This window comes from Macrobrachium rosenbergii, chromosome 26, assembly GCF_040412425.1.
Source record: "Macrobrachium rosenbergii isolate ZJJX-2024 chromosome 26, ASM4041242v1, whole genome shotgun sequence".
Taxonomy (NCBI): domain Eukaryota; kingdom Metazoa; phylum Arthropoda; class Malacostraca; order Decapoda; family Palaemonidae; genus Macrobrachium; species Macrobrachium rosenbergii.
This window is the reverse complement of record NC_089766.1, coordinates 4,366,008-4,391,787: the sequence shown is the minus strand read 5'-3', so window position 1 is coordinate 4,391,787 and position 25,780 is coordinate 4,366,008. Positions and strand designations below refer to the sequence as shown.

Genomic DNA, 25,780 nt, shown 5'->3' with positions numbered 1-25,780 from the left:
TAATTTTCATAATTCAAAAAGGAGACTAGTACCAGCAAACATAAATCTATGATTACATTTAGTGAACAATGCAGTTTTGGCATATACCTCCATAGAGACATATATATATATATATATATATATATATATATATATATATATATATATATATATATATGAAATTTTTATCACACCGTGATTTTATACAATCATGAAGCTATAAATGTCGCTTAATATCGAAATCCACGCTACCTCGGTATATCTCCGTTGGAGAATTGTCGCCGAAGGAGAATTTATATAAGTGATAAATGAATTGAATCGTGGGGACACGAACCCGCGACGAAAGCCTATTCAGCGACTCCAGTTGACGTAAACCATTGGCTTCATTTATCACTTATATAAATTCCTTCGGCGACAATTCTCCAACGGAGATATACTGAGGTATATAACTGATATTAAGCGACATTTGTAACTTCATGATTATATATATTAAATATATATATATGTTCTTTAATATATATATATATATATATATATATATATATATATATATATATATATAAACTTACACATCAATTTTGCCATGCAATGATGATAATGAAAAATAAATAATCAAGTAAATGAAACGGAGAATAATGAGCCATACAATACAATGAAGACAACTTCTTATTCGCTGGATCCTTAAAACATTTCATCAACCCAAAGACAGCATTGTTTGTTCAATCGAAGCATAGTTTTGTGTTTGTTGCAAAATTTCTTTGTCAAAGAAAAATCTGTGAATTACAATAAACGAGGAAATCGGGGTTTAATTGCTAAGAACACTAGTGAACAATCTCGTGAACAAAGACTGAACAACAATATATGTATAAATTCTCCCCCTGAACAAAACAAAAAAGAAAAGTAAAAAACGGGCCGAAGTTATTTCGCCGCAATCGAGTTTTCTGTACAGCCGCTATAGCGTGTAATCAAGGCCACCGAAAATAGATCTATCTTTCGGTGGTCTCGGTATAATGTTGTATGAGCCGTGGCCCATGAAACGTTAATCACGGCCTGGTGGTGGCCTGTCCTATATTGTTGCCAGAAGCACTATTAAGGCTAATTTGAACCTTAAATAAAATAAAAACTGATGAGACTAGAGGGCTGCAATTTGGTATGTTTGATGATTGGAGGGTGGATGGTCAACATACCAATTTGCAGCCCTCTAGCCTCAGTAGTGTTTAAGATCTGATGGCGGACAGGAAAAGTACGGACAGAATAAAGTGCGGTCGGATAGACAAAGCCGGAACAAGTTTTCTTGTATAGAAAACTAAAATCTGAGAACAAATACACTGAACGAATACACTAGCAAACAAGGACCACGAAAAACACTTCATTACAACCCACCACGAGTTTTTATCTGAAGAGTTTTGAGGATGCATAACTAAAGCACCGAACAGACAAGGAATGAGTTGTGTGCAGAATCTTGTATGTACAGAGCAAATGCTGGGAGAGTAATTTGCATATTTTGGAATTCTTGCATAAACACACTGATCCGTAAGTATGTTTAGTATGTTACAGTATGAGTCTGAAGGAATACAAAGGTCTGCAGGCGCTGATTCTCTCTCTCTCTCTCTCTCTCTCTCTCTCTCAGGTAATAGGCAAAAGGCTGAATTACTAACTGTACGCGTGGTCGTATCTTTAAAACGACTTTTCTCTCTCTCTCTCTCTCTCTCTCAGGTAATAGGCAAAAGGATGAATAACCAACTGTTGTCGTGTCGTATAATTATAACCTACCCTCTCTCTCTCTCTCTCTCTCTCTCTCTCTCTCTCTCTCTCTCTCTCTCTTTTATGACATGAATGCTTTATACATACATGCATATGTATATCTATAAAGTAACGGAAAATCATTTTCACCATAAACACTTACTACATTCTGGTAAAATTATCGTTTATGAAATCGATCAGAATTTCACTTTAAAGCTACAACACTTCTGTGCAGTTACTTTAATTTAATCCGCATATCACCTATCACTACTTTATGAAAATATTTTCGGTTCACAAATCCTGTCGATATTCTGTCATAGCCAAATCTGGTTTGTATATATTTTCACTATTCTGTATAGTGACAATTTAAAAAAAAAATTGTAACTATTCTTATAGAAAAAAACTATACATCTTTTACTTTCAAAGTAATGAAATGAATTTAGGTAAAAAAAGAGTGAAAAATATTAAATATATAAAATAAACTGATAGGTAATTAAACACATGAAAAATAATGTTGGAACGCACTACGGCAACTAATAACTCTCATTATTTCCGAATAAAGCCCATCATTATTTAATGAAACACACCATCTTAAAAAAAACACCCTCCCCTTCCCTTTTTAGGCGACTGATAAAAGCTTCACAAAATCCCTCTTCACAAAATATCACAGAAACAAAATCATTTTCCATTTTCCCCTACAAGACTGACCTAACCTGCCCCCTCCGTGACCTGGCCTCAGCTACCTCGATTTTTTTAAATACTCATCAAGACATCTGAAACTAATTAGCTACCTTGTACCGGTTGAACTTTTATACACGTCTAGACCGGTTGAAAAATTTTTTTTTAATATTAAAAGGTTGCTCTTGGGGCACCCTGACGGAGAAAGCGAGGGAAAGCGAGGGGAAAGTGAAAGATTATGAAGCGTTGGACGAAGATTTTTTGGGAAAGTTCGAGTGTTAAGTCTCTTGAAAATAACGAAGAGATAAGAAACGGCTGGTATCGAATAGTAGTGATTATGCCTCGCGCTTTTGTGACACTTTTTTATTAAACAATTTTTGCCTACCTGAATTTGTCAGGTATACAGATGTATTACATAAATTAATATATATTTTTCCCCTTTTTTTAAAATAATTAGTTTCTCCTGTAAGGGACGGCTCACGAGAAACACAGGTTAAAAGTGACTGACACATTCCGCCTTCAACAAATGATTGAAGACTGGACACGCTGAGTATAAAACTTAACACAGTATTTCCCATAAAAAAATATATATATATGTATATATATATATATATATATATATATATATATATATATATATATATACATATACTTAATATTGTTTAACGTACATGTATTATTAAACCTGTAATTTTTGTAGTTTAACTTCTATGTATAGAATTCCCTTCAGTGTATTTTATGCGAAATAAAGCCTTCATTATTATTATTGTTATTGTTATTATTATTATTATTATTATTATTATACAGTATATGTTTACATATGTACATATATATATATATATATATATATATATATATATATATATATATATATATATATATATATATATATATATATATATATATACACACAGTGTTTACACATCCATTCTCTTACTACCCTGAGACAACAGCGTTTTAATTTCCCCAAATATTCACTTCAGCCTTTTCTAATTATAGAGAGAATTCAATCACGACACAGGAAAAACATCGGAAATGAACTAAAGCATATTTGGGCAGGATTCGACAGAAACTTCATTAAATGCGTAGCTCAAAAAAAAAAATGGAATGAAAAACCAAAAATAAAAGTCGAAAAGCTATTATTAGATGGAAAGGGGGAGGAATAAAAGAAGACGAGAGAGAGAGAGAGAGAGAGAGAGAGAGAGAGAGAGAGAGAGAGAGAGAGAGAGAGAGAGAGAGAGATACTGATTTTCATAACAGGTTAAGTATGTGTGTGTGTGTTTAAGAGAGAGAGAGAGAGAGAGAGAGAGAGAGAGAGAGAGAGAGAGAGAGAGAGGAATACTGATTTTCATAACAGGTTAAGTATGTGTGTGTGTGTGTGTGTGTGTGTATGTGAGAGAGAGAGAGAGAGAGAGAGAGAGAGAGAGAGAGAGAGAGAGAGAGAGAGAGAGAGAGAGATCAGGGCTATCATAAAAACAATTAATATTTAATAATATCAACTAAATACCATTCCATCTGAAGTCTTAGAAGTACACTTATTTTCTCCCAGTGTAATTTCGCATTTCTGCCATCTCCTCCTCCTCCTCCTCCTCCTCCTCCTCTTCCTCTTCTTCTTCTTCCCTCTTCTCACTTCCCCTTTTGTATGCCTTGCTCTCTCTTCCCTTCCATCAACCAAAAAATTATGCCCTCCGTCTCTTAAAGGCTCCACGCGCGTGCCATTCTTTTGTTGGGGGGGGGAGGGGAGGGGGAGGGAAGGGGAGAGGGGGAGAGGGGAGAGGGGAGGGGAAGGGGGAGGGGAGGGGGAGGGGGGGGAGGAGGGGAGGGGGGGAGAGAGGGGAAGGGGAGGAGGAGAGGGGGGGAGAAATTCCTGAGCTCCCAACAGCACAAAACATTGCACTTTCCATCAAAAGCAACACAAGAGGGTAAATTGTGGAAGAAAGGCAGGGTGGGGAGGGCGGGGGAGGGGGTTTAGGAATTGTGGGAAAAGGAAAATTTTTCCCTGAATTTTCCCCCAAAATTTTCCCCTTAAATTTTTCCCCTTGAAGAGGCCGGGACGCGACTGGAGCCTAGTGCTTCCCGACGGGTTTTGTACGGGAACAATACGTGAAGCTTTTCTGATGATAATGATGTTTATTGTGGGTCGTTCCGCAGGGGATGCCCCTTCAATAACAATAAAGATTAGAGGAAGAAGTCAGAAAATAATATTAAGTATTGTAAAAAAAAATATAAATAAAAAAAAGCATATAGTTGGGTTCAGCTATGGTCAACAGGCACCGAAATTGTAATCTGTTCGAGTTTGAAAATGTAAACGTTTTAGTAAATCGTGTAATGTATGAAGATGTGAAGAAACACATTACAATGAATATACAGGGAATACCCTTAAATAACAATAAAAATAGAGAAAAAAGCCAGAAAACAATTAAAATTATTTTTAAAACATAAACGAAAAATTAAGTAGTTGGGTTTAAATTTCTGTTTGAATTTGAAAATGCAAACATTTTAGTAAATCGTGTAATGTAAGAAGATGTAAATAAACATTCATGGCAATGAATATACAATACTCTTCTAGACTATGAAGAGAACGGATATGTATAGCCTATAAAAGACAAAAGAAATAAACGCGAGAGGACGAAAAATTCTCCCAATGCAAATCATGAGACTGACTTCCCGTCTGCAACAATTTTACCTCGACTTCAGACACAGGCCACGCCCACTCGCTTAAAATATTGCCAGATGCTTCTGGACGGAGATTTTTAGCGAACGCTTTGCAATTCTACCGGGTTTTCCGTACCTTACTCACAAGACTCGTATTGTAATGTTAGATTACGAGATATAGTTCTATGTTTCAAAAAACAATGTAAAGATCTAGTTTAATCGCAGATGTGATTTTGTTTAATTTATAAGGGTAAAAAAGAGTATTTCCCTTATGGTAATGTCTACATGGATGTTAAAACTTTACTTAAATCGTTTGTCTTGAAATCAAGACATCCAGCCAATGAAAAATACAATTTAGGATCATTATGAACCTATTAATTCTGACTAAAATTCATAAATAAAACACCTAAGCGTCGCTTAAACTTGCAACAAACCATAGCATTCTAGAACAAGCCCAAATGAGAGTTAACAGCAAAATTATAATTAAGCAAAGAGTAAAAGCAAGTGAACAATTCCCTCTTCATTCTTCATACTTCCAAACCCACTTATCCTGGAATGGACCTCATATACAAACTAACCTCGACAATAAAAACTATATATCTTTGAAATGTCTGTCATAACTGACGTCCGGATACCGACAAACAACAGACAATGGCCTATGGCACCAAACCGTAGGCCTAAGACTTTGGCTTATAATACACGCCCATCTTCGCTTTCCCGAGGAGGCCTAAAACAATTTATTTTTCCTACCAGTCTGGTTCAAAAGGTCACTGGGAAAAAGTTATCATAAACTATGGTGGTAGCGAGACGAATGTCTCTTTTATGTATAGGATTTCGTCTTTCTCAGAAATGGAAGCTAGAGGTGAATCTGTGTTGTTTCTGCCAAGTTTAGGGGATGGAGTCGTATGTATGTATGCATGTATGTATACGTATATATATATATACAGATATATATATATATACACATATATATACTGTATATATACATATACTTATTTACATAAATACATACATATATACATACACTCAAGCATAAAATAAAGTTATCCCTTCAATAACCCAAAATCCGAAAGACAAAAAAAAAAAAAAAGGAATACAACACCCCTAAAATAAACTATCTAAAACATCTAAAAAAAAATATATCTTTTACCTGTCTTCTGTCTCCAAGTCACTCTTACCCTAATTTCATTTTTTCCTCTGCTCTAAAAAAGGGAGAGAAAACTCTATTACTCTTTTTTTTAAGAGGTAGACATTTCTTGTTTCCTATAATTGTTTTTTTTTTCTTATCTTTCTTCTCTTTAGGCCTCGGGAAGATGGAAGCACTTTGGGTACAGCTCACGTCCTGGACCTACTCATTTTGGTGTCTAAGTGTGTGTTTTTATATAAAAATACGTACTGTTATGTGTGGGTGTATACCATAGGTGTATGTTTGCATGTATGCATATGTATATGTATATGAATCTGTGTATCTTTCTCTCTCTCTCTCTCATTATATATATATATATATATATATATATATATATATATATATATATATATATATATATATATATATATATATATATATATATATATATATATATGGTGCATCACTATATTGTGACCGGAAATGATGAGTAAAAAGCCACAATAATGTAAATGAGAGAATTTATTTTTACCTTTTTGCATTTTGGAAAAATACAGCCTCTCATTTAAATTATTGTGGCTTTTTCCTCTTTTCTCTCTCTCTCTCTCTCTCTCTCTCTCTCTCTCTCTCTCTCTCTCTCTCTTTCTCTATCTCTCTCTCTCTCTCTCTCTCTCTCTCTCTCTCTCTCTCTCTCTATATATATATATATATATATATATATATATATATATATAGATAAATATAGGTAGGTAGATAAGTATGTATGTACATTTATGTATGAGATAGAGAGAGAGAGAGAGAGAGAGAGAGAGAGAGAGAGAGAGAGAGAGAGAGAGAGAGAGGTGTCTGTGTGTGCACGCGCGGTAAAACACAAAAGCTACCAGTAAAAATCCCAACTAAATACATACATACACCCATCCGTACACACATCCGCAAAAGAGCCATTAACCTAAGATTCTGCGAGAGACAAAGGGAGCCGTGGGTAAAACGCATACTTTATGGGAGGAGCAATCAGTTAACCAGCAATAAGCAATCCATTTCCCCAGGACGGCATGCCAAGAAGAATGGCAGGAAGCCTTCTTTTGGAAGGCAAGGAAGGGGAAGGGGGAGGGGCGGGGGGGGGAGGGGAGAAGGGAGAGGGTTAACGGAACCGAAATTTCCTCCTTTCCTCTTTGCAAGATGGCCGTGGGGCCCCGATTGTTCTCTTTGGCAAGATGGAGGGTCTGAATATTATTCACGAAAATTGGAGGTGCTTTTTAACTGTTAGGAGGAAGATGGAAGATTGAATTTTGTTTGAGAAGACAGATGATTAAATTTTCCTTCTGGAAGATGACAAGACTAAATTTTCTTTTTTTAGAAGATGGTAGATTAAATTTTCCTTTTGGAGGGTGCCAGACTGAATTTTCCGTTTAGAAGATTAAGATTAAATTTTCCTTTTTTAGAAGATGGCAGGCTGAATTTTCCTTTTGAAAACTGGCAGATTAAATTTCCTTCTGAAAACTGGCAGATTAAATTTTCCTTTTCTGCAAGGTGGCAGATTAAACTTTCCTTTTATGCAAAAGGTATAAATTAGATTCCCGAATCGTAATATGGTGCGGAGGGCTAAAATATCTTTTAGCAAGATAATGGACTGACTTCCCTTAATGCAAATTGCAAGATAGATAGATATATAGATATAGATGGATAGATAGATATATAGATAGATAAATAGATACTCAAATTTTAATAGACGATAGCCACAGGAGAGAGAGAGAGAGAGAGAGAGAGAGAGAGAGAGAGAGAGAGAGAGAGAGAGAGAGAGAGACACTGAATAGCACAACCTTTTTCCCATAAAAGGAGTTGAAATGTGACTCTTGCACATTAACTTTTCATTGCCGTTTGGTTTTTAATGCGAAGGGACCTCCACATTATCTTCGGCATTATGTGATTTTTATTTCCATTTGGAATGAAAGTCTTCATTCCTTCAATGTTCGTCATGCTCGCTTCAGTATGGGTTCTAAATGTGGCATGTGATTTTCAGCGTGACGTCTGAACATTTCAAGTATGACATATACGAGCAGTATGTTGGTCTGACCAATTTCAAGTGGCTTTTTAGTATGGTGTAACACAATGATTAAATCTAGCATAACAAACTTCGTATTTATGTGGCTTGCTGCACTCCTCCTCCTCTTTCTTTCTCTTCTCAACTCCTACTCCTTCCTCCCATCTCCTCAACCCTTCTCCCTCCACCTCCTCCCCCGAACCCTCACAATATATCAATTCAAGCTGAGTCAGTAACAATAAACATCTATCAGAAAGGGATGCAATCTCCATTAGTCATATAAATTGATCTCCAGAAGTCTGTATGGTCTTGAGATATAAGACCTCAAATCCCACTGAACCCTCTTTTTCCAAACCCCTCCCAAACCCATTATCAACCTCATGGGGGTATCTGGACGTTGCTGTTCATTGCCCCATTGTGGAGTAAACTCCTTCTGCCAACCTCAATCGACAGTAACCTCTTCTAGTCCTCACCTTCAGAGACCAAACCTCCTGTTCAAAAATAACCCATTTTGTTATGATCAACCCCATCAAAGGTTATTAGAATCCACCTGCCTCCCAGCCTCAAAAACATATCAAAGATAATCATTTCCTTCTCTCAATATCCAACCCCCATCAGAATAACCTATTTCACCCAACCTCACTCGAAAAAAGTCTTTTTTAAACCTCCAACCCTCACCAGATAAATCTATTTCCTCCAACCCCACTAGAAAAATAAATCATCTTCTGTATCTCGACTCATAACATTCTGGCTAAAGTAAACCTCACTTCACTATCCCTACCCACAATAAACCATTCAATATCTGAACCCCTCCAAACCCAACCCAATATAAACCCGTCTCTCTACGGAGCCCCTAGAACCCATCCCAAAAAGAATCTGGGCTATTTTAGGGCACCCCCCACCCTCACCTCCCACCCAACTCCCCCAAACCAGAGCAAATTCCTCATCAGAATAACATTCCTCGCAAGGTCCATATACGTTAAAAAATAAATAAATAAACAAATAAAAAGGAACACTGTTCATCTCATCCTTTCTGCGGCAAGGCGGATGAACTGGGATGACTCGTAAACCCTTCATCCACCTCCGCTGTACAACTCCCAGAGGCCCGATTCGGATGATGGAGAGGCCAGGGAGGTAGAGAAGTAGAGAGGTAGAGAAGGAGGGGGGGTGGGGGTGGAAGTAGCTACTTCGACCTCTATGCCAAGGGAGAGTAAGGGTCATTATTATGCTTAAGGTTTGTGTAGCTTATGTCCATGACGATTATACTACTCTCTGTTTGTTTACGATTTGGTAAATTCTTCTTGAATATCAAGAAGGAGATTCTTCTGGCGAGCGGGACGTCCTGCGGAGATTTCGAATGATGTTGTTTTAATCAAAACAAACAGAACGGTACAAGGTCTAGAAAATAAATATTGGGATAAAATAAAGCATTCAAACAATGAAAAATATATATCATAAAAAATAAGCATCTATGAATAAACATTTATCAATATAGGAGTATCAATGAACAAGTTATAGAAGTTAGTAAGTGAAAGTACTTAAGCTTTTTCTAAACCTTACGTAACCATTAACTTGATCTAACTTACCCACTGGCTATTAAATAAAAAAAATATTTTAATCTATTAAGTAGAAAACCTCAATACTTAAATAAAGACAAAATACACTACATAACCTAACCTAACCTAACCTAACTACCTAACTTTCTAGGGAGTTTCGTACAAAAGAACCTCATTAAAATACGTGCGCCAACAAAGCATTAACACACAAACACAAAAACATACACATACGCACAAACACAACACATCCACACAAACACACACACAAACACATACACACGCCTAAATTTCAATATATATATACCTCTTTGCTCAAATGAAAAAACACTAAACCACGACGTTTCAATACGGAGGAAATTAGGAACAGCAATTAGGGTTTTGCTCAATTAGCACCTAAAAAATACACGCTAATTGCGTTCCATTACCGACCAGTTGTTGTTGTAGTTAATAATATTGTGGTTGTTGTTGTTTGTTGCTGTTTTTGACAGCGATGAATATCAAAGGAGTATTTCACACTTTAATTTCAAGTTTTAAGACGGAAAATTATACGCCTTTCCTGAGAGTGGAGCCTTTATAAAAGAGGGAGCATGTGGTATAACTAGCTATTACCCAGAGAGAGAGAGAGAGAGAGAGAGAGAGAGAGAGAGAGAGAGAGAGAGAGAGAGAGAGAGAGAGAGAGAGAGAGAGAGAGAGAGAGAGAGAGGTGCAAAATATAAAAGCAAATTTATGTTATGACATGAGAGAGACCGACAATGAAAATGAGAAAAACACAAAGAGAGAGAGAGAGAGAGAGAGAGAGTGCAAAATAAAGAGGACGTATAAAAAGCAAATTTATGTTCTGACAGGAGAGAGAGACAGACAATGAAATGAGAAAAACACAGAGAGAGAGAGAGAGAGAGAGAGAGAGAGAGAGAGAGAGAGAGAGAGAGTGCAAAATAAAGAGGACATATAAAAAGCAAATTTATGTTATGACAGGAGAGAGACAGACAATGAAATGAGAAAAACACAGACAAGAGAGAGAGAGAGAGAGAGAGAGAGAGAGAGAGAGAGAGAGAGAGAGAGAGAGAGACTTCGGACGTTGGTGAGTGACTTTACGCATCGTCACCCACTCCTCGTGTTATCTCATTCACCCAACCCACACACACACACACACACACACGCACACGCACATACAAACCCTTTCACGCCCCACGGTGGACCAAGACTCTCTCTCTCTCTCTCTCTCTCATAAATTGTATGCCTTTGTATTTTACTCCTTTCCTCGTAGCATAAATTTGCTCTCTCTCTCTCTCTCTCTCTCTCTCTCTCTCTCTCTCTCTCTCTCTCTCTCTCTCTCTCTCATAACATAAGAGGCGAAGGAGAACGAAATAAAGAAGCAGAAAGAGTGGACGAAAAGAAACTTGTAAGAAAGTAATAAAGATGATAAAAGTCAATACATGAACTATACATAAGGAACGAAAGGGGAAGGAAAAATGAAGAAAAATAGAATATAAACGGATGAAGACGAAACAGAAGTAAATAAAATAATAAGAGAAATGCCAAAACACAGACACGAGAGGAAGAAGAATCTGATAACCGATGAAAAGACGAAAGCATAATTACATGAGAAGAATAAACAAGAATAACCGAATAGTTAAAAGGAAGAACGAGAGAGTAAAAAATGCCCCGAAGCTTCTCCGGCGCAATCGAGTTTTCTGTACAGCGTACAATCAAGGCCACCGAAAATAGATGTACCTTTCGGTGGTCTCGGTATAATGCTGTATGAGCCGCGGCACATGAAACTTTAACCACGGACCGGTGGTGGCATGTCTTATATCGTTGCCAGAAGCACGATTATTGCTAACTTCAACCTTGAGTAACATAAAAACTACTGAGGCTAGAGGGCTGCAATTTGGTATGCTTGATGACTGGAGGGTGGATGATCAGCATACCAATTTGCAGCCCTCTAGCCTCAGTAGTTTTTAAGATTTGAGGGCGGACAGAAAAAGTGCGCACGGACAGACAAAGCCGGCACAATAGTTTTCTTTTACAGACTCTAAAAGGAGAACAAGAAGACAGATAAGAGAAAGTAGAAGGCGAAAAAGGGGAAATAACTGAGACATAAAGAAAAAGAGAGTGAAAGTTATTCGAGTTCACAAAACATTACGAGAATCACCGAGGGCGATTCTGATTTACCGAATCGACGGACGACTGATCTGGCGTTACAATGTCAGTGGTCAGTAATGACCAAGATTTTATGAGGGGGTCATGTCAAGATGAAGAAATGTGTGACGTTGGGTTTTTTCTCATTATAACATTGTTTTTTTCTCATTATAAGATTTTTTCTCATTATAACTTTTTTCCTCATTATAATATTGGTTTTTTCTCATTATAACATTGGTTTTCTTTCTTATTATAAGATTAATTTTTCTTATCTAACATTGTTTTTGTCATGATAACATTGGTTTTTCTCATAACATTGGTTTTTTCTCATTATAACATTGGTTTTTCTTTTACGTTTTTTCTTATGTAATATTGTTTTTCTTATAAAATTGTTTTTTCCTCATTAACGGTGTTTTTATAACCATAACATTGATGTTTTTTATCAGTTGTTTTTATCATAACACTGGTTTTTCTTATCATAAGAGAGAAAAACACAAACGAAGGCATCTCACTGATAAATCGAACTTTGAATTACTGCAAAAAAAAAAAAAACTACTACATCTTTCTCGAACACCAAGAAACAACCTCCCCTCACACCTCTCTTCCCCTCCCCCTTTCAAAAAAAAAAAAAATAAGACGAAAGCAAGAAACGCAACAAAGGAGGGTAGGAAAAAAAAAGAAAGAAAAAACACATTAGTTATTTTTGCATTTAAAGATAAGGTCAAAAAGGTCACAAACTTTCTCTTTTGGGGACACGATGATAAACTTTCTTTCCCCCTCAGAGGCGAAAAGAGAAAGTTTGGCGTCTGATGCATTGTTGGTCATGGAAGGGGGGGGGAGAGGTCCACCTACCCCCCCAACCCCCCATCCCCTACCCCTCCCATACTCTTGCATAGGGAAGAAGAAGAAGAAGAAGAAGAAGAAGAAGAAGAAGAAGAAGAAGAAGGAGACATAAGAATGGAAGAATAATGATGGAGCAGGAGGAATAGAGAGGAAGAATAGAAGGAGGTAGGATGACAAAATAGGAAGAGACGGAGGTAGGAAGACAAGATAGGAAGACGAAAAAGAATAAGTACAAATGGAAAAAAAAGGAGGGACGAGGAAGAACAATCGGAGGTAGGAAGACAACATAGGAAGAAGAATAAGATAAAGACTAAGAGTAAGAATAAAAATAATGATTACAATTAGATCATGAAGTGAATGATTAAATAATAAGAAGAAACATGACTAAGAATAAGAATAATAATCATCTGATACGATTTAAAATTAGGATGGTGGTAAGAATCGGGATGATAATGATCCTACTTGTAACTAGATGAAGAATACGAACCAAGAACAAGAATAATAATTATGAGAATGATGAGAAAGAGCAAGAATAAGGCAAAGAGAAGAACCACCAGAAAGGGCTATTCACGAACTTGGGAATACGAAGGAATGAGTTAAAGACGCAATGCCGGGCTTGTATAATCAGTACGTGTTTTTTTAAAAAAATCCAGTGGTCTTTTTTTTTTGTTTTTTTATCCAGCCGATGGAAAAAAAAATACTACTGAATGGCGACATTCATCTGAATGGCAAGGAATTCCATGGGAAAGAGAAGGAAAAAATAAATATTCCGATCTTAATTACGACAATGGGAGATAAAAGTAGCTTGGTGAACGTGGCAAGAATTCGCGGATCGATACGTATGTGGTTGGTGGTGATGATGTTTGTGACTTTGTTTGTGCTTGTGTATGTGTAATTTAAAATACTTACTAAAATACACTTTTAATTCACGATGACACTTAGGAAGCAGCAGTGAAGTTAAGCAAGGGAAATGTGTAATAAAAAAAATATTTACAATGATCACCATCTTACAATGACGTCAGTATTTTAACGAGGTAAAATTGTGTCTGTTTGCGTTAGTGTGTAATTTATGACGTTTACTAAAAATACACTTCAATTCACGACGACATTTGAGAAGCAGCAATGAAACCAGGCATGGAAAATGTAATTTTTTTATAGCTGAGTACTGTGAAAATATTTTAAAAGGTTACTATCTTACAAAGATGTTAGCAATTTGAAGAGGTAAAACTTTCATTTAATAAAGACGATATTCATGAATACTTGAAACTGGATGGAATCGCAGCCATGGTGCAAAAGAATTTAACTTCAAAATACGATTTGAAAAACACAATAGTAACACCTGGAACCAAAGTCACTAACAACACACACACACACACACACACACACACACACACATATATATATATATATATATATATATATATATATATATATATATATATATATATATATATATAAAAATATACACACGTGTAGGAATCTATTGATAACATATACACACGTGTATAGATTTATATATAACAGGTACACAAGTGTAATAATCTATATATAACATACAAACGTCTATAAATCCATTTACAACATATACACAAGTTTATAAATCCACTTACAACATATACACACGTGTATAAATCTACTTACAACTTACACGCACGTGTACCCGTGGTTACACGCGAAACAAGTAAGACAACGACCCAGGAAACAAGTATAAATAAATAATATAAGAAAGAAACCTGGCAACTCAGAGAAACGAAACAAACGCCGCTTTCCAGCCACAGTCCCTGGGAGCCAACGGAAGAGGGAAAAGACAACATGTTTTGGCTTTCTGCCGCTCCATGGCTGCGGAAAAAAAAGTCTGACTCTTTTCATTTTCTGACTAAAATTTCTACCTATCTATTCTATTTTTCTTTTGTTGTTGTTGTTGTTGTCGGTTGTGTTTGCCTTGTTGTGGTGTTGTAAATTGCTCATAGAGGTGGGGTAATATTTCTCGATGTTGTGGATTTGAATGAGGTTGTAATTGGGATGTAAGTACGGGTTTGAAAATTAAATATAGTGAAAATACTGGTATAATAGTACTATAATTATAATATTCATCATAGAACTTTTGCCATATCTCTTTAGGGAAAGGTAAACGTATATTGATGCACTTACATTTAATACTATATATTTAATATATATATATATATATATATATATATATATATATATATATATATATATTATACATACATACATATATCTATATACATATTTATATAAATATATATGCATGTAAGTATATATACATATAAATTTTCACCTTATTCTCATCTTTCTCACATACGCACACACACACACATATATATATATGTATATATATTCCCCTCATAAACCACCTTTCTACTCTAATTCAAATTCCCCATCACCCTATATTCCGCTATTTCTATTCTATCCCACATCCCAAATCCATCTTCCCTTCCTGCCCATACATCTCCTAAGAGCTACTGGGAGATCCTTGCAAATCCTATTCTGAGAAGGATATCCAGGAGAGCTCTGATAAATAGATTCCTTATGGCGGAATCCTCTCATATCCTACACTCACTCACGTGGCTCTACGGCCTCACGGTGACCCGGGGTCATGTGACCTCTGGGAACAGGTCCTCTGTAAAGTTTTTGTGTGGAAATTATTTTAAAATCAGATACTTGAGTCACTGGATTATAAGGTGCACTGAGTAAGTGGGATTCGAATCTAATCTTATCATAAGTTTTTGAGTTTTTTTAATCATGAATTTGAGACTCAACGGCTAATAGTGAACTTAAAACCAACAGATTTAAAATAACATTTAATACCGAGGACTACCTGGATAAAAGATTTAAGTCAACACTTAATAAACTTCTAAAAATATTCAGGTTAATATTACAGACCACTAATACAAATGATTGAAGTTCGTTTTTAAAATATCGGTTATAAAATAATGAATTTGATAACCAAAAGCAAAATAGGTACATTATTTTTCTTTGTAGTTCTTTCGGTATTTATTTCTTTATTTTTAACTATTCCCAGCTTGTTAGCTATACATTATTTATCAGTATACTTATTAATATTTGTATTAAATTTTACCTTTATATTGTTCTCTCTGCTATATCACTGTACTTCCTTCAGACATGAGTACTATGCCTAATGGAAACCTCCTAGTTCAGTGAATGATTTTTAGTTTGTTCAAAGAGAACAAACACATATCAATAATAATAATAATAATAATAATAATAATAATAATAATAATAATAATAATAATAATAATAATAATAATAATAATAATAATAATGATAATAATAATTATTTCATCACCACAAGTATCTCAAAGCTAAGGGGTCGGTTGCCCTGATGCGTCCTCTCCAACAATTTCTGTGAAAACCATCTCCCCCAAACTAAACCCCCCTCCACCAAAACCTCCCTCGCTCTATCACGCCATCTAATCCTTTGTCTCGCTCTTGACCTCCCTCTCTATAACATTATTAACCCCTCTTCTTTCATCACCTCTTCTTCAGACACTTGGAAAAGATCTCTGGGTAAGCAAAATTCCACCCAATTAGGAACAAAGCATCAAAGGTCGAAACCTGTTCCCCCAAATTTTTTCTGAAGGGCCACAAAGGACTTATCTACCTGAACCATAGATCAACCAATAAGGCGCGGGGCGACGTCTGTAGGAGGAGGACACTCACACGCAGAAGGAGGAAGGAGGGTGGGGGTGGGGATAAAGAGAGGCGGGGGAGGGAGTAGCGGCCCTCCTCGTCATCCACTTTCGGGAGGAAACGCTGTGTAAACAATTTCTGGAATCTGAAATCTGCTGGAATCTGGAAGTCTGCATGCGAGGAGGAGGAGGAGGAGGAGGAGGAGGAGGAGGAGGAGGAGGAGGAGGAGGAGGAGGAGGAGGAGGAGGAGGAGGAGGAGGAGGAGGAGGAGAGGGGCTACAGAGGGAGGGGGTAGGAAGGGGGAGGGAGGAAGAACCTGTTCCGTAACGCCTTATATTCAAGTTTATTGGTTTCCGATGTATGACCCCGCGTTCTTTCCAAGTTTTGGGTCTCCGTTTCCGGCTTCGAGTTGCTTATCTTTTCTTTATGATGTCGGACACAGAAACCGGTTCAGAGTGTTAAGAGATGCTGTGTGTTGTTTTACAAACTAAGAACAGGGGATTTTCTATTCTTTACGTTGATTTTAGGGGACCTGAATGCTACCTAAAATTTCCAAGAAAATGATCTTTTTCGAGGTTCGAATTCTCCTTGAAATGTTATTGGTCATTCCTTACAATATTCTATAATATCACCGATAGAATTATTATATAAATACTCTTGATAAGTGTGAGAATTACAATAAAAGAATATGAAGAATTATCTAAATAAAGTTAATATGAAAAATCTTTCATGTTTTCGGTTTAAGAAACCGATGTATTTGCTTAACTAGAAATCGCTGTACCTCAGCCAATAGTTGACCACAGTCTTTGCGAAGTCAGCAAACAGAACTAAATCAGCCTATAAGATTTAATCAATGACCTTCAGAAACCTTTTTTAATTCCTGAAGAACAGACAGACAGACTGACAGACAGAGGACTTACTGTCTAAAAAGACACGGTTAATTTTTACCCAACTGAATACATTACCTTTAAACGAACTTCAGACTCTGTCTTTTAGACAGAATGACGGAAAGTGACGGGACGGAAAATATACTGTCTAAAAAAAAAAGTTCTATTTTTCCCCTAATTTAAAAAACTACCTTAAAACGACCTTCCAAATCTGTCCTTTAGACAGAAACTGACGGAAAGTGACAGGGCGGATAAAACAATCAATCATTTTCCTTCTCCTCCGGTGGGCCATCGGAAACAGCCAAAACCACTCTAATCCAATTAAGCCTCACAAGGCTCCCCATTCCTTCAGCTCCAAAGGACTTACGGGGGACAAAAATCCCCCGCCGGAGGATTTTTCTTGTTCGGGTTTCATTTTTTTTTTTTTGCAGGGTTTCTGAGACGACGATCGTTTATAACTGGCTTAAATTCCGACGATCCGGTTGGGTGATTTTAAGATAAGCGAGAGAGGAAATGGTTTTATTTTTTACGATCTTTCATAACATCTTATTTCTGACGATCTTGAGATAATTTAATGGCAACGATCGTTGGTATAATTTTATTTTCGACGATCCCAGTTATAATTTATTTTCGACGATCTTTGAAATAATTTTATTTCCGTCGATCTTTGAAATAATTTCATTCCTGCCGATCTTTGAAATAACTTTTTTCGACGATCCTTGAAATAATTTTATTTTCGACGATCTTTGGAATAATTTCATTTCCGTCGATCTTTGAAATAACTTATTTTTTCGACGATCCTTGAAACTTTTATTTTCGACGATCTTTAAAATAATTTAATTTCCGTCGATCTTCGAAATAAGTTTTTCTTTCGTCGACGATCCTTGAAATAATTTTGCCGTCTAAGATTTTTAACTTAGCATCGTTTCGACGACCCTTGAAATAATTTCACCTTCGACGATCCTTGAATTCATATAAATTTCCACAACTTACTAACTCCCTGTAATAATCATTACGATCCTTAATCATTCAACTGTAACTATACTGTGATATGAATTCCAACGATCCCCGAAAAAACCTCGGCTTCCAACGATCCTTCTTATCGTCATATATCATACTCTTCATTGATCGTAATTTCAGTCCAGAGAAGCATCTTTGCTGATCGGGTTCACCCGAGGAAATGGTCCAAATATTGATTCAAATCCAGAGAACTTTTTGAGGGTTGAAATCTTTGGGGATTTTGGGTTCAATATTACTGACGGATAATTAGAATTGGTTTTTTAATATACTTCCTTATTAATATACATCTTCAATATTTCTGACGGTTGGTTGGAATAGAGTCTTTAATATACTCTAATATTTTATAGATCTTCAATATTACTGACCGGCTGTTATATCTTTTAATATATTTTAATATTCACCTACATATTCAATATTACCGATGGACGATTAGCACCAGTTATTTAATATTTTTTAATAGATACATCAGGAAATCTATTTGCTAAATTAAAAAATTAAAAAAATAGTCTACCTTAAAAAACTTGGACTTGATACTTCAGCAATTCATCAAAATAACGATCTATTTACAAACAAGATGTGAAATTTTTAATAAACTAAAAAAAAATAATAATAATTATGGCCATAGACAACTAAGTCCAACTGAGCGTTGCAATTCGGAAGGGCCTTCAAAATACGTCACCCACAATTTAACCGAATTTATTCGGAAATCCCACAATCACTCAGAGGGGCCAAAAGAATCTTGTCTTTAATTTTTCTAATTCAACCTCTGTCGGACACTATAAAACCGGTTGTCTGGCTGGGCGAAGGAAGATGAGATTAACACATAATAATGGAATGGATTTGGAGGAAGGACGAAATTAATGGTTGTAGACAAAAACCCATTACGGAAACATTTTTACCAATAATGGGACAAGTTAATGGTTTCGGTGACAGTGAATGGTATTATTTAAGGAAATGTCATCTTACGTTATTCCTATCTATCTCTCTCTCTCTCTCTCTCTCTCTCTCTCTCTCTCTCTCTCTCTCTCTCTCTCTCTCTCTCTCTATATATATATATATATATATATATATATATGAAACCTAACCCATCTGACATTTATCACTCATTCAGAACCTTGAAGAGAGCCTTAATCAACTTCATAATGATAAGAGAGAGAGAGAGAGAGAGAGAGAGAGAGAGAGAGAGAGAGAGAGAGAGAGAGAGAGAGAGAGAGAGAGAGAGAGAGAGACTCTTAGTCCACGCTGCACAATCAGGTTAATCAAAATGAAACACGGGTAGGCTCAAGACACAAGACTTCAAAAGAGAGAGAGAGAGAGAGAGAGAGAGAGAGAGAGAGAGAGAGACTCCATTGCAGATACCTCTTCAGATATCTCCTCTCAAGACTTCCTTAGATCTTAATCGTTCTGAAACGTGTTTCATGAATGATTGTCTTGGCAAATTACAAGAAAAAAAATATTCCCCGCTGGTATTCTGGTGCTCATTCGAAAAAAAAATGGGTATCCTCTTCATAGTTTTGGATGGTTATTCTACAGAATTCTCAGGGGGTATTCGTATTTTAAAGGAAGAATGGCTATGAGAGATTTTTTCCTTCAAAACTGACCGTTTTATTCATAATTTATGAATGACTATTCTCAAGTACTCTTTGAAATAACAATGTCTTAACCATTTGATATTACATCTTTTGTTTATAAAATTGACTATTCAAGAAACCGGAATTTACTGTCACAGACTCTCTATTCTAAAAACCCGAGGCTCTTAAGAAAGACTCTTCTCTAAACCCGAGACTCTTTCTTCAAACCCAGACTCTTCTGACAAGCTATTCTACAAACCCAAGGCTCGTCTGTCAAACTATTCACCAGACCCGAGACTCTTCTACCAGACTGTTCTCCTATCTCGAGACTATTCTTCAATCACAATACTATTTTACAAACAAATACTATTCGACAACACCAAGACTCTTCAAGCAGACTAAAATACAAAACCAAGACTCTTCAGATAGACTATTTTCCAAAACTAAGACTCTTCTGCCAGACTACTTTCCAAACACAAGACTCGTCTGTCAGACTACTCTGCAAACCCAAGGCTCTTCTGCTAGACATTTCTCCAGACCCACACTTTCCCGACAGACTATTCTATAAACCCGAGACTCTCCTCACAGACTAGTTTACAAACCCAAGACTCTTCTCTAAATCCCAGATTCTCTCACAGACTATTCTATAAACCCGAGACTCTTCTGACAGACTAGTTTACAAACCCAAGACTCTTCTCCAAACCCAGACTTTCCTAACAGACTATTCCATAAACAGACTCTCCCCACAGACTAGTCTACAAACACAAGACTCTTCTCCAAACCCAGACTTTCCTGGCAGATTATTCTATAAACCCAAGACTCTCCTCACAGATTATTTTACAAACCCAAGACTCTTCTCCAAACCCAGACATTCCTGACAGACTATTCTATAAACCCGAGACTCTCCTCACAGACTAGTTTACAAGCCCAAGACTATTCTCCAAACGCAGACTTTCCTGGCAGACTATTCTATAAACCCAAGAACCTCCCCACAGACTAGTCTAGAGACCCAAGACTCTTCTCCAAACCCAGACTTTCCTAACAGACTAGTTTACGAACACAAGACTCTTCTCCAAACCCAGACTTTCCTAACAGACTATTCTATAAACCCGAGACTCTCCTCACAGACTAGTCTAGAAACCCAAGACTCTTCTGCTAGATTATTTTCCAAACCCCAGAGCCTCCTCGCAGCCCCTCCTCCGAACCCCAGACTCATCTGCAGGCGCCAAGACCCTCCAGCCAGACAATTCCACGAAAACTTACTTTCTGGACGACGGGTTTGACCACGACCTCGACCATGCTCTCGATGGCGTCCTCCTTGGACACCTGGGACATCCTCCGGAGGTCGGCCCCTCCCTCGATCACCCTGGAGGCCTGCCTCTCGATCTTCTTCCACAGACGCGACATCTTCGAGGGCGAGGTGGAGGACGAGAACAGCCGGAGAAGGAAGATCAAGTGGGTGAGGATGTGGGAGATGTTGGGGGAGATAGGGCTTCTGGAGGAGGAGGAGGAGGTGTTGGTGGTGGTGGTAGAAGTCGAGAAGGTGAAGGTGAAGAAGGAGGAGGAGGAAGAAGAAGAGGAGGAGGAGGAGGAGGAGGATGAGGAGGGAGGAAGAGGAGGGGAAGGAGAAGGAGGAGGAGGGGGTTGCTGGAGAGATGGGGGTGCTGAAGGGGGATCCACTTCTTTTGGTTGGGGGGAGTGGGGGAGATGGAGAGAGAGAGAGAGAGAGAGAGAGAGAGGCGATGAGGGAGACTAAACGATGAAGAGAGACAGTGACAGGAAGAAAGGACGTAAGGAAAAAGAGAGATAATGAAACAAGGAAAGAGCAGAAACACAAGAGAGAGAGAGAGAGAGAGAGAGAGAGAGAGAGAGAGAGAGAGAGAGAGAGAGAGAGAGAGAATAAACAAGAAACAATGATAAAAAAGGAAATGAGAGAGAGAGAGAGAGAGAGAGAGAGAGAGAGAGAGAGAGAGAGAGAGATGGCTCAAGGACACTCCTAACTCTATCAAGGAGAGAGGAAGCACTATTTTAGATCCAAACTCAAGAAATGCAAACTCAGCCCAGAAAAGAAAGGGAGTAAAAAGTGAGGCTGAAAGTAAAGATTACGCTAAAATATCCAGCCAAAGATATTTACGAAAAGTGGAATGAGAAATGAAAAAAGACAGAGGGAAAAATATGACACAATTAAACAAAGAGATTATGATGTTTGAAAGCAGATAGAAAAACTAAAGGTTCAAAGCCCAAGTGATCGACAGAAATGTCCGTTCAGACACTAAGAGTAAAACTATAAGGAGAAATAAATAAAAAATTGATTACTCTAATAAATCCTCTGGCACATCATAAAGTATTAATGAAAATCTAAGAAAAAGAGAAGTTACAGACTAGTAGTGGACTTCGGATAGCTGACCAGAAGTTATGGCTGGCAGGAGATAGATAAAATAATAAGTAATTTAGTTTCTTTTTACAAGTACTGATAGAATTAAATTCAAAGTTAGGTCAAAGTTCAAACAAAAAGTTCTAAGAAGCACAAACCAAGATCAGAATGATGAGAAGGATAAAAATCGAAAATATATGTCTGATTATAACAACCCAAAAGTGGACATACAGATCGCTGACTGGAATAAAAGAATGTGGGAAGGGGTAAGGTAAATGAATCTGGGAAGGGGGTGGGGGAGGGGAGACGGGTCTGGGGGAGAGAGAGAGAGAGAGTCAGGAAAGGGGGGTTGGATATAAAGCCCCTTTAAACGTGAAGATTTAGGAAGGGAGGGGGGGAAGGAAGTGGTTAGGACCCCTACTATGTTTCGAAGGGCGGAAGAGGGGGGTGGTGGTGGTGGTGGTATGGTAAGGAGGCAGTGGTTAGACGATAGGAATAGGAGAGGGGGGATGTAGAGTAAGGGGAGGGGGAGGGAGAGAGTGGGAAACTCGGGGCAATTAAACTCCTTTTTGGGGATTCTTAATGTAGAGGGAGAGAGAGAGAGAGTTTTGCGTCTGAGGGGACCCTTGGGTGCTGAAGCCTGAAAAGTCTTCCTATGGGCGAAGAAGAAGAAGAAGAAGCCTTCTGACGCAAATCTGGAAGACTTTCCCCAAATTTTTCTTTTCAGTTCCTTTTCAGGTTAAATCTTTTTTCTTGTTCCGTTTACGCAGGATTTTTAGGTCCCGTTTTCCACAAACACTTTCTTTGCCTCGTCCTTATTAGCCTGTTTTCTTTTTTAGTTATCAATTCACTAGTTTCCACTTTCGCTTACTTTTATCACAATTGTGTTTATTTTTGTGGATGCCACAAAAAACGTTCACTAAATGTTTCATTAAAACGAAAAGGGGAATTTCATAGATATATATATTGTATGGTTGGGTAAAGTCCTTTCTTCACCTTCTAACTCAAGTATCAAGTCTTGATCAAATTATTTGATCTGTTACCAAGTTTAACTTATGCATGAAACGTCTTTTTTCTTGTTTACAACTCGAGTATCTTCATTTTCTTGAAGTTCACTTTCACAACTCAATAAAACTTGAGCTTATTCGTTAACGAGGGTGAGGTAGGAGGGTCATCGGGATTACCAGAAGACTTCGTTTATACAAATCCTTGTCTATGACGCTTTGGCACTTTTACATCGTATTATTCACAAACAATCGATGAAGAACAACTTGAAAGCTCACTAAAATATCACTTTTCATTACCTCACGAATGCTAGAGACGGAATCCGTACACGCACACCGTCTCCGAAAATAAAAACAGACAGAAATGTCACGCCACAGATACGAAAAACTCTACGGATATCTCACGCAACATTTCACTTACTCCCATCACTGAGTTCATAAGGAAGAAATGTACAGAAGCTAGCATAGAAAACGGGTCCTGGATGACCAAAGCTTTGTGGAATAAAACGAACAAAAGGTCGCTATCCGTATTCACAGTGCTTGTCAATAAGCCACAACCTCCAGAATTCTCTGTCACGGTTTGTTTTCTGCTCGTTCCGGATCGCAGCCATCACAGACAGGGTCGCACTTCACATCATAAAAAACTCCAGGTACCCCTTTAAGCATATCACGGTTTGTTTACACTTTCTGGTCCTTCGTCAAGCATATCACAGTTTAAAGTTCCCTCCTAAGGATCACCGTAATCATGGCACACTTTTCCCTTTGATCTTTTCTGCTGTTTCTTCGAAGCGTTTCCTGTAAGACGTTTATATAAAAATGGTACTTTTTTTAACAGAAGTTTTTAATCTGTCATTCGCGGGTACTCACTGAATAAAAATACAATATTCATTCGTCAAAATGATTCAGAAAGTATCATAAGAAAGGTATCATAAACATTATTTTTTTTTTCGTTTATGGAAATATAATTCATTTGTCGCTCTTCGTAAATCGGAAATATAATGACACAGGTTCAAAATCCTATGTATATGCATCCACACATATTACTACATATGAATGTATATACATACGCAATTATACATATATTTATCATAAACAATATAAACGATCGTACATTCATAAATATACACCATTTTGAGTAAAAAAAAAAAACGTAGGAAATATCAAGAAAAGAATAGCTTCCAAAAATCGAACAACTTACTTAAAAACTTCCAATTATATCAGTCCCAAACCCCTCCCCACCCTCCCTACCCCATCCCCCATGAAAGAAATAAACAAACAAAATAATAATGGACGATAGACTGTCAGCCTGAAGAGAAGGGGTGCGGGGGAGGTTGGGGGGACCTCCCTAATCTTCCATTGACAGTCTAGGACGTCTAAAAGTTTCAGGAAGATTCCTCGCAAGGAAGATAATCCTTCAAAGGATTTAGGGCAGAGGGCTTCTTCTTTTGGGCTCCCCTGGAACGCCAATCAGTGCTAAAAATCTGGATCCCTGGTCCTCCTGATCGCGAAGAAAGAGGTTTCAGTTTTGTGTACAGAAGATTTTCTCAGCGGTTCGCCCGCTTCTGATTCCAATCATTTATGACACTTCGAGTGTTGATGTGGATTGTAAAAGATCTATCAGCATTTATTGAAATCGCGAGAATTTGTTAATTCCTTAAATATTTAAAATCACGTTTACTAGTGGGTAGTGCAATTAAGAGAATTTTGGAAATTCCAAAAAGATTTATAATAGAATTTCATATAATTTAATGCAATCATAAGAATTTTGGTAAAATTCTCTAAGATTTAAAATTACACTGCTTAACATTTAGTGCAATTATGAGAACGTGGTATTTAATTTAAGGTTGAAAATCCCATTTCTTAACATTTAAGGTTGCAAATCACATTTCTCAGCGCAATCATGAGAATTTGGTAAACTTATTTATGATTTAAATTTACATTTGTCAGCCTTTGATGCACCACGAAGATTTTCACTACGTAATATATTCATGTGAACTTGCACAGTTAATGACCATTAAACTCTCTCTCTCTCTCTCTCTGGATATTCATCTTTTAAAATATCTTGACACGCCCACCCACAAAATAAAGACGCAAGAAATATTACGTTTCCCATGAGATTCAAATCTATATCATTCTATTTTTCAAAAGCAACATCTTCCATACCCACACCATTGACAGAAACACAAGTTTCTTTCGACGGCTTTCAAATTTTATTGCCAACTCAAACCTCTACGAGGAATTCAAGCTTTGACAATTCAAGCTTTTATAGAGAGCTTAATTTCCGCGAGGACTCAGCAGCGTTTATAGGAATTTTAGGGGATCCTAAGCTTTCAAGGTGATATAAAGTTTTGATGGACTTTGTCTCAAATTTCTGGGAAGACATGACACTAGAGGTTTCTTAATGCGATTATGGATGGGGTGAGATTAAAGTTTATAGATGGAGATGAATTTTTATGGATGGAATATGACAGGATTTTTCTGGATGCAGA

At 37.1% G+C, this 25,780-nt stretch overlaps 1 protein-coding gene across 24 annotated transcripts in view; it reads right to left on the bottom strand.

Annotated features, from left to right (window-relative positions):
- Window positions 1-25,780, bottom strand: part of LOC136852943 (transient receptor potential-gamma protein-like) — a 698,042-nt gene that overhangs the window by 158,303 nt on the left and 513,959 nt on the right. The window contains exon 1 of one of the 24 annotated variants that reach the window (XM_067127967.1): window positions 21,177-21,593. The exons of the other annotated variants lie outside the window; for them this stretch is intronic. Coding sequence (XP_066984068.1) covers window positions 21,177-21,320 — 144 coding nt within the window. The 5' untranslated portion in view covers window positions 21,321-21,593. Of the gene's footprint in view, window positions 1-21,176; window positions 21,594-25,780 lie in introns of those variants that run through there. 24 annotated transcript variants of the gene reach the window in all.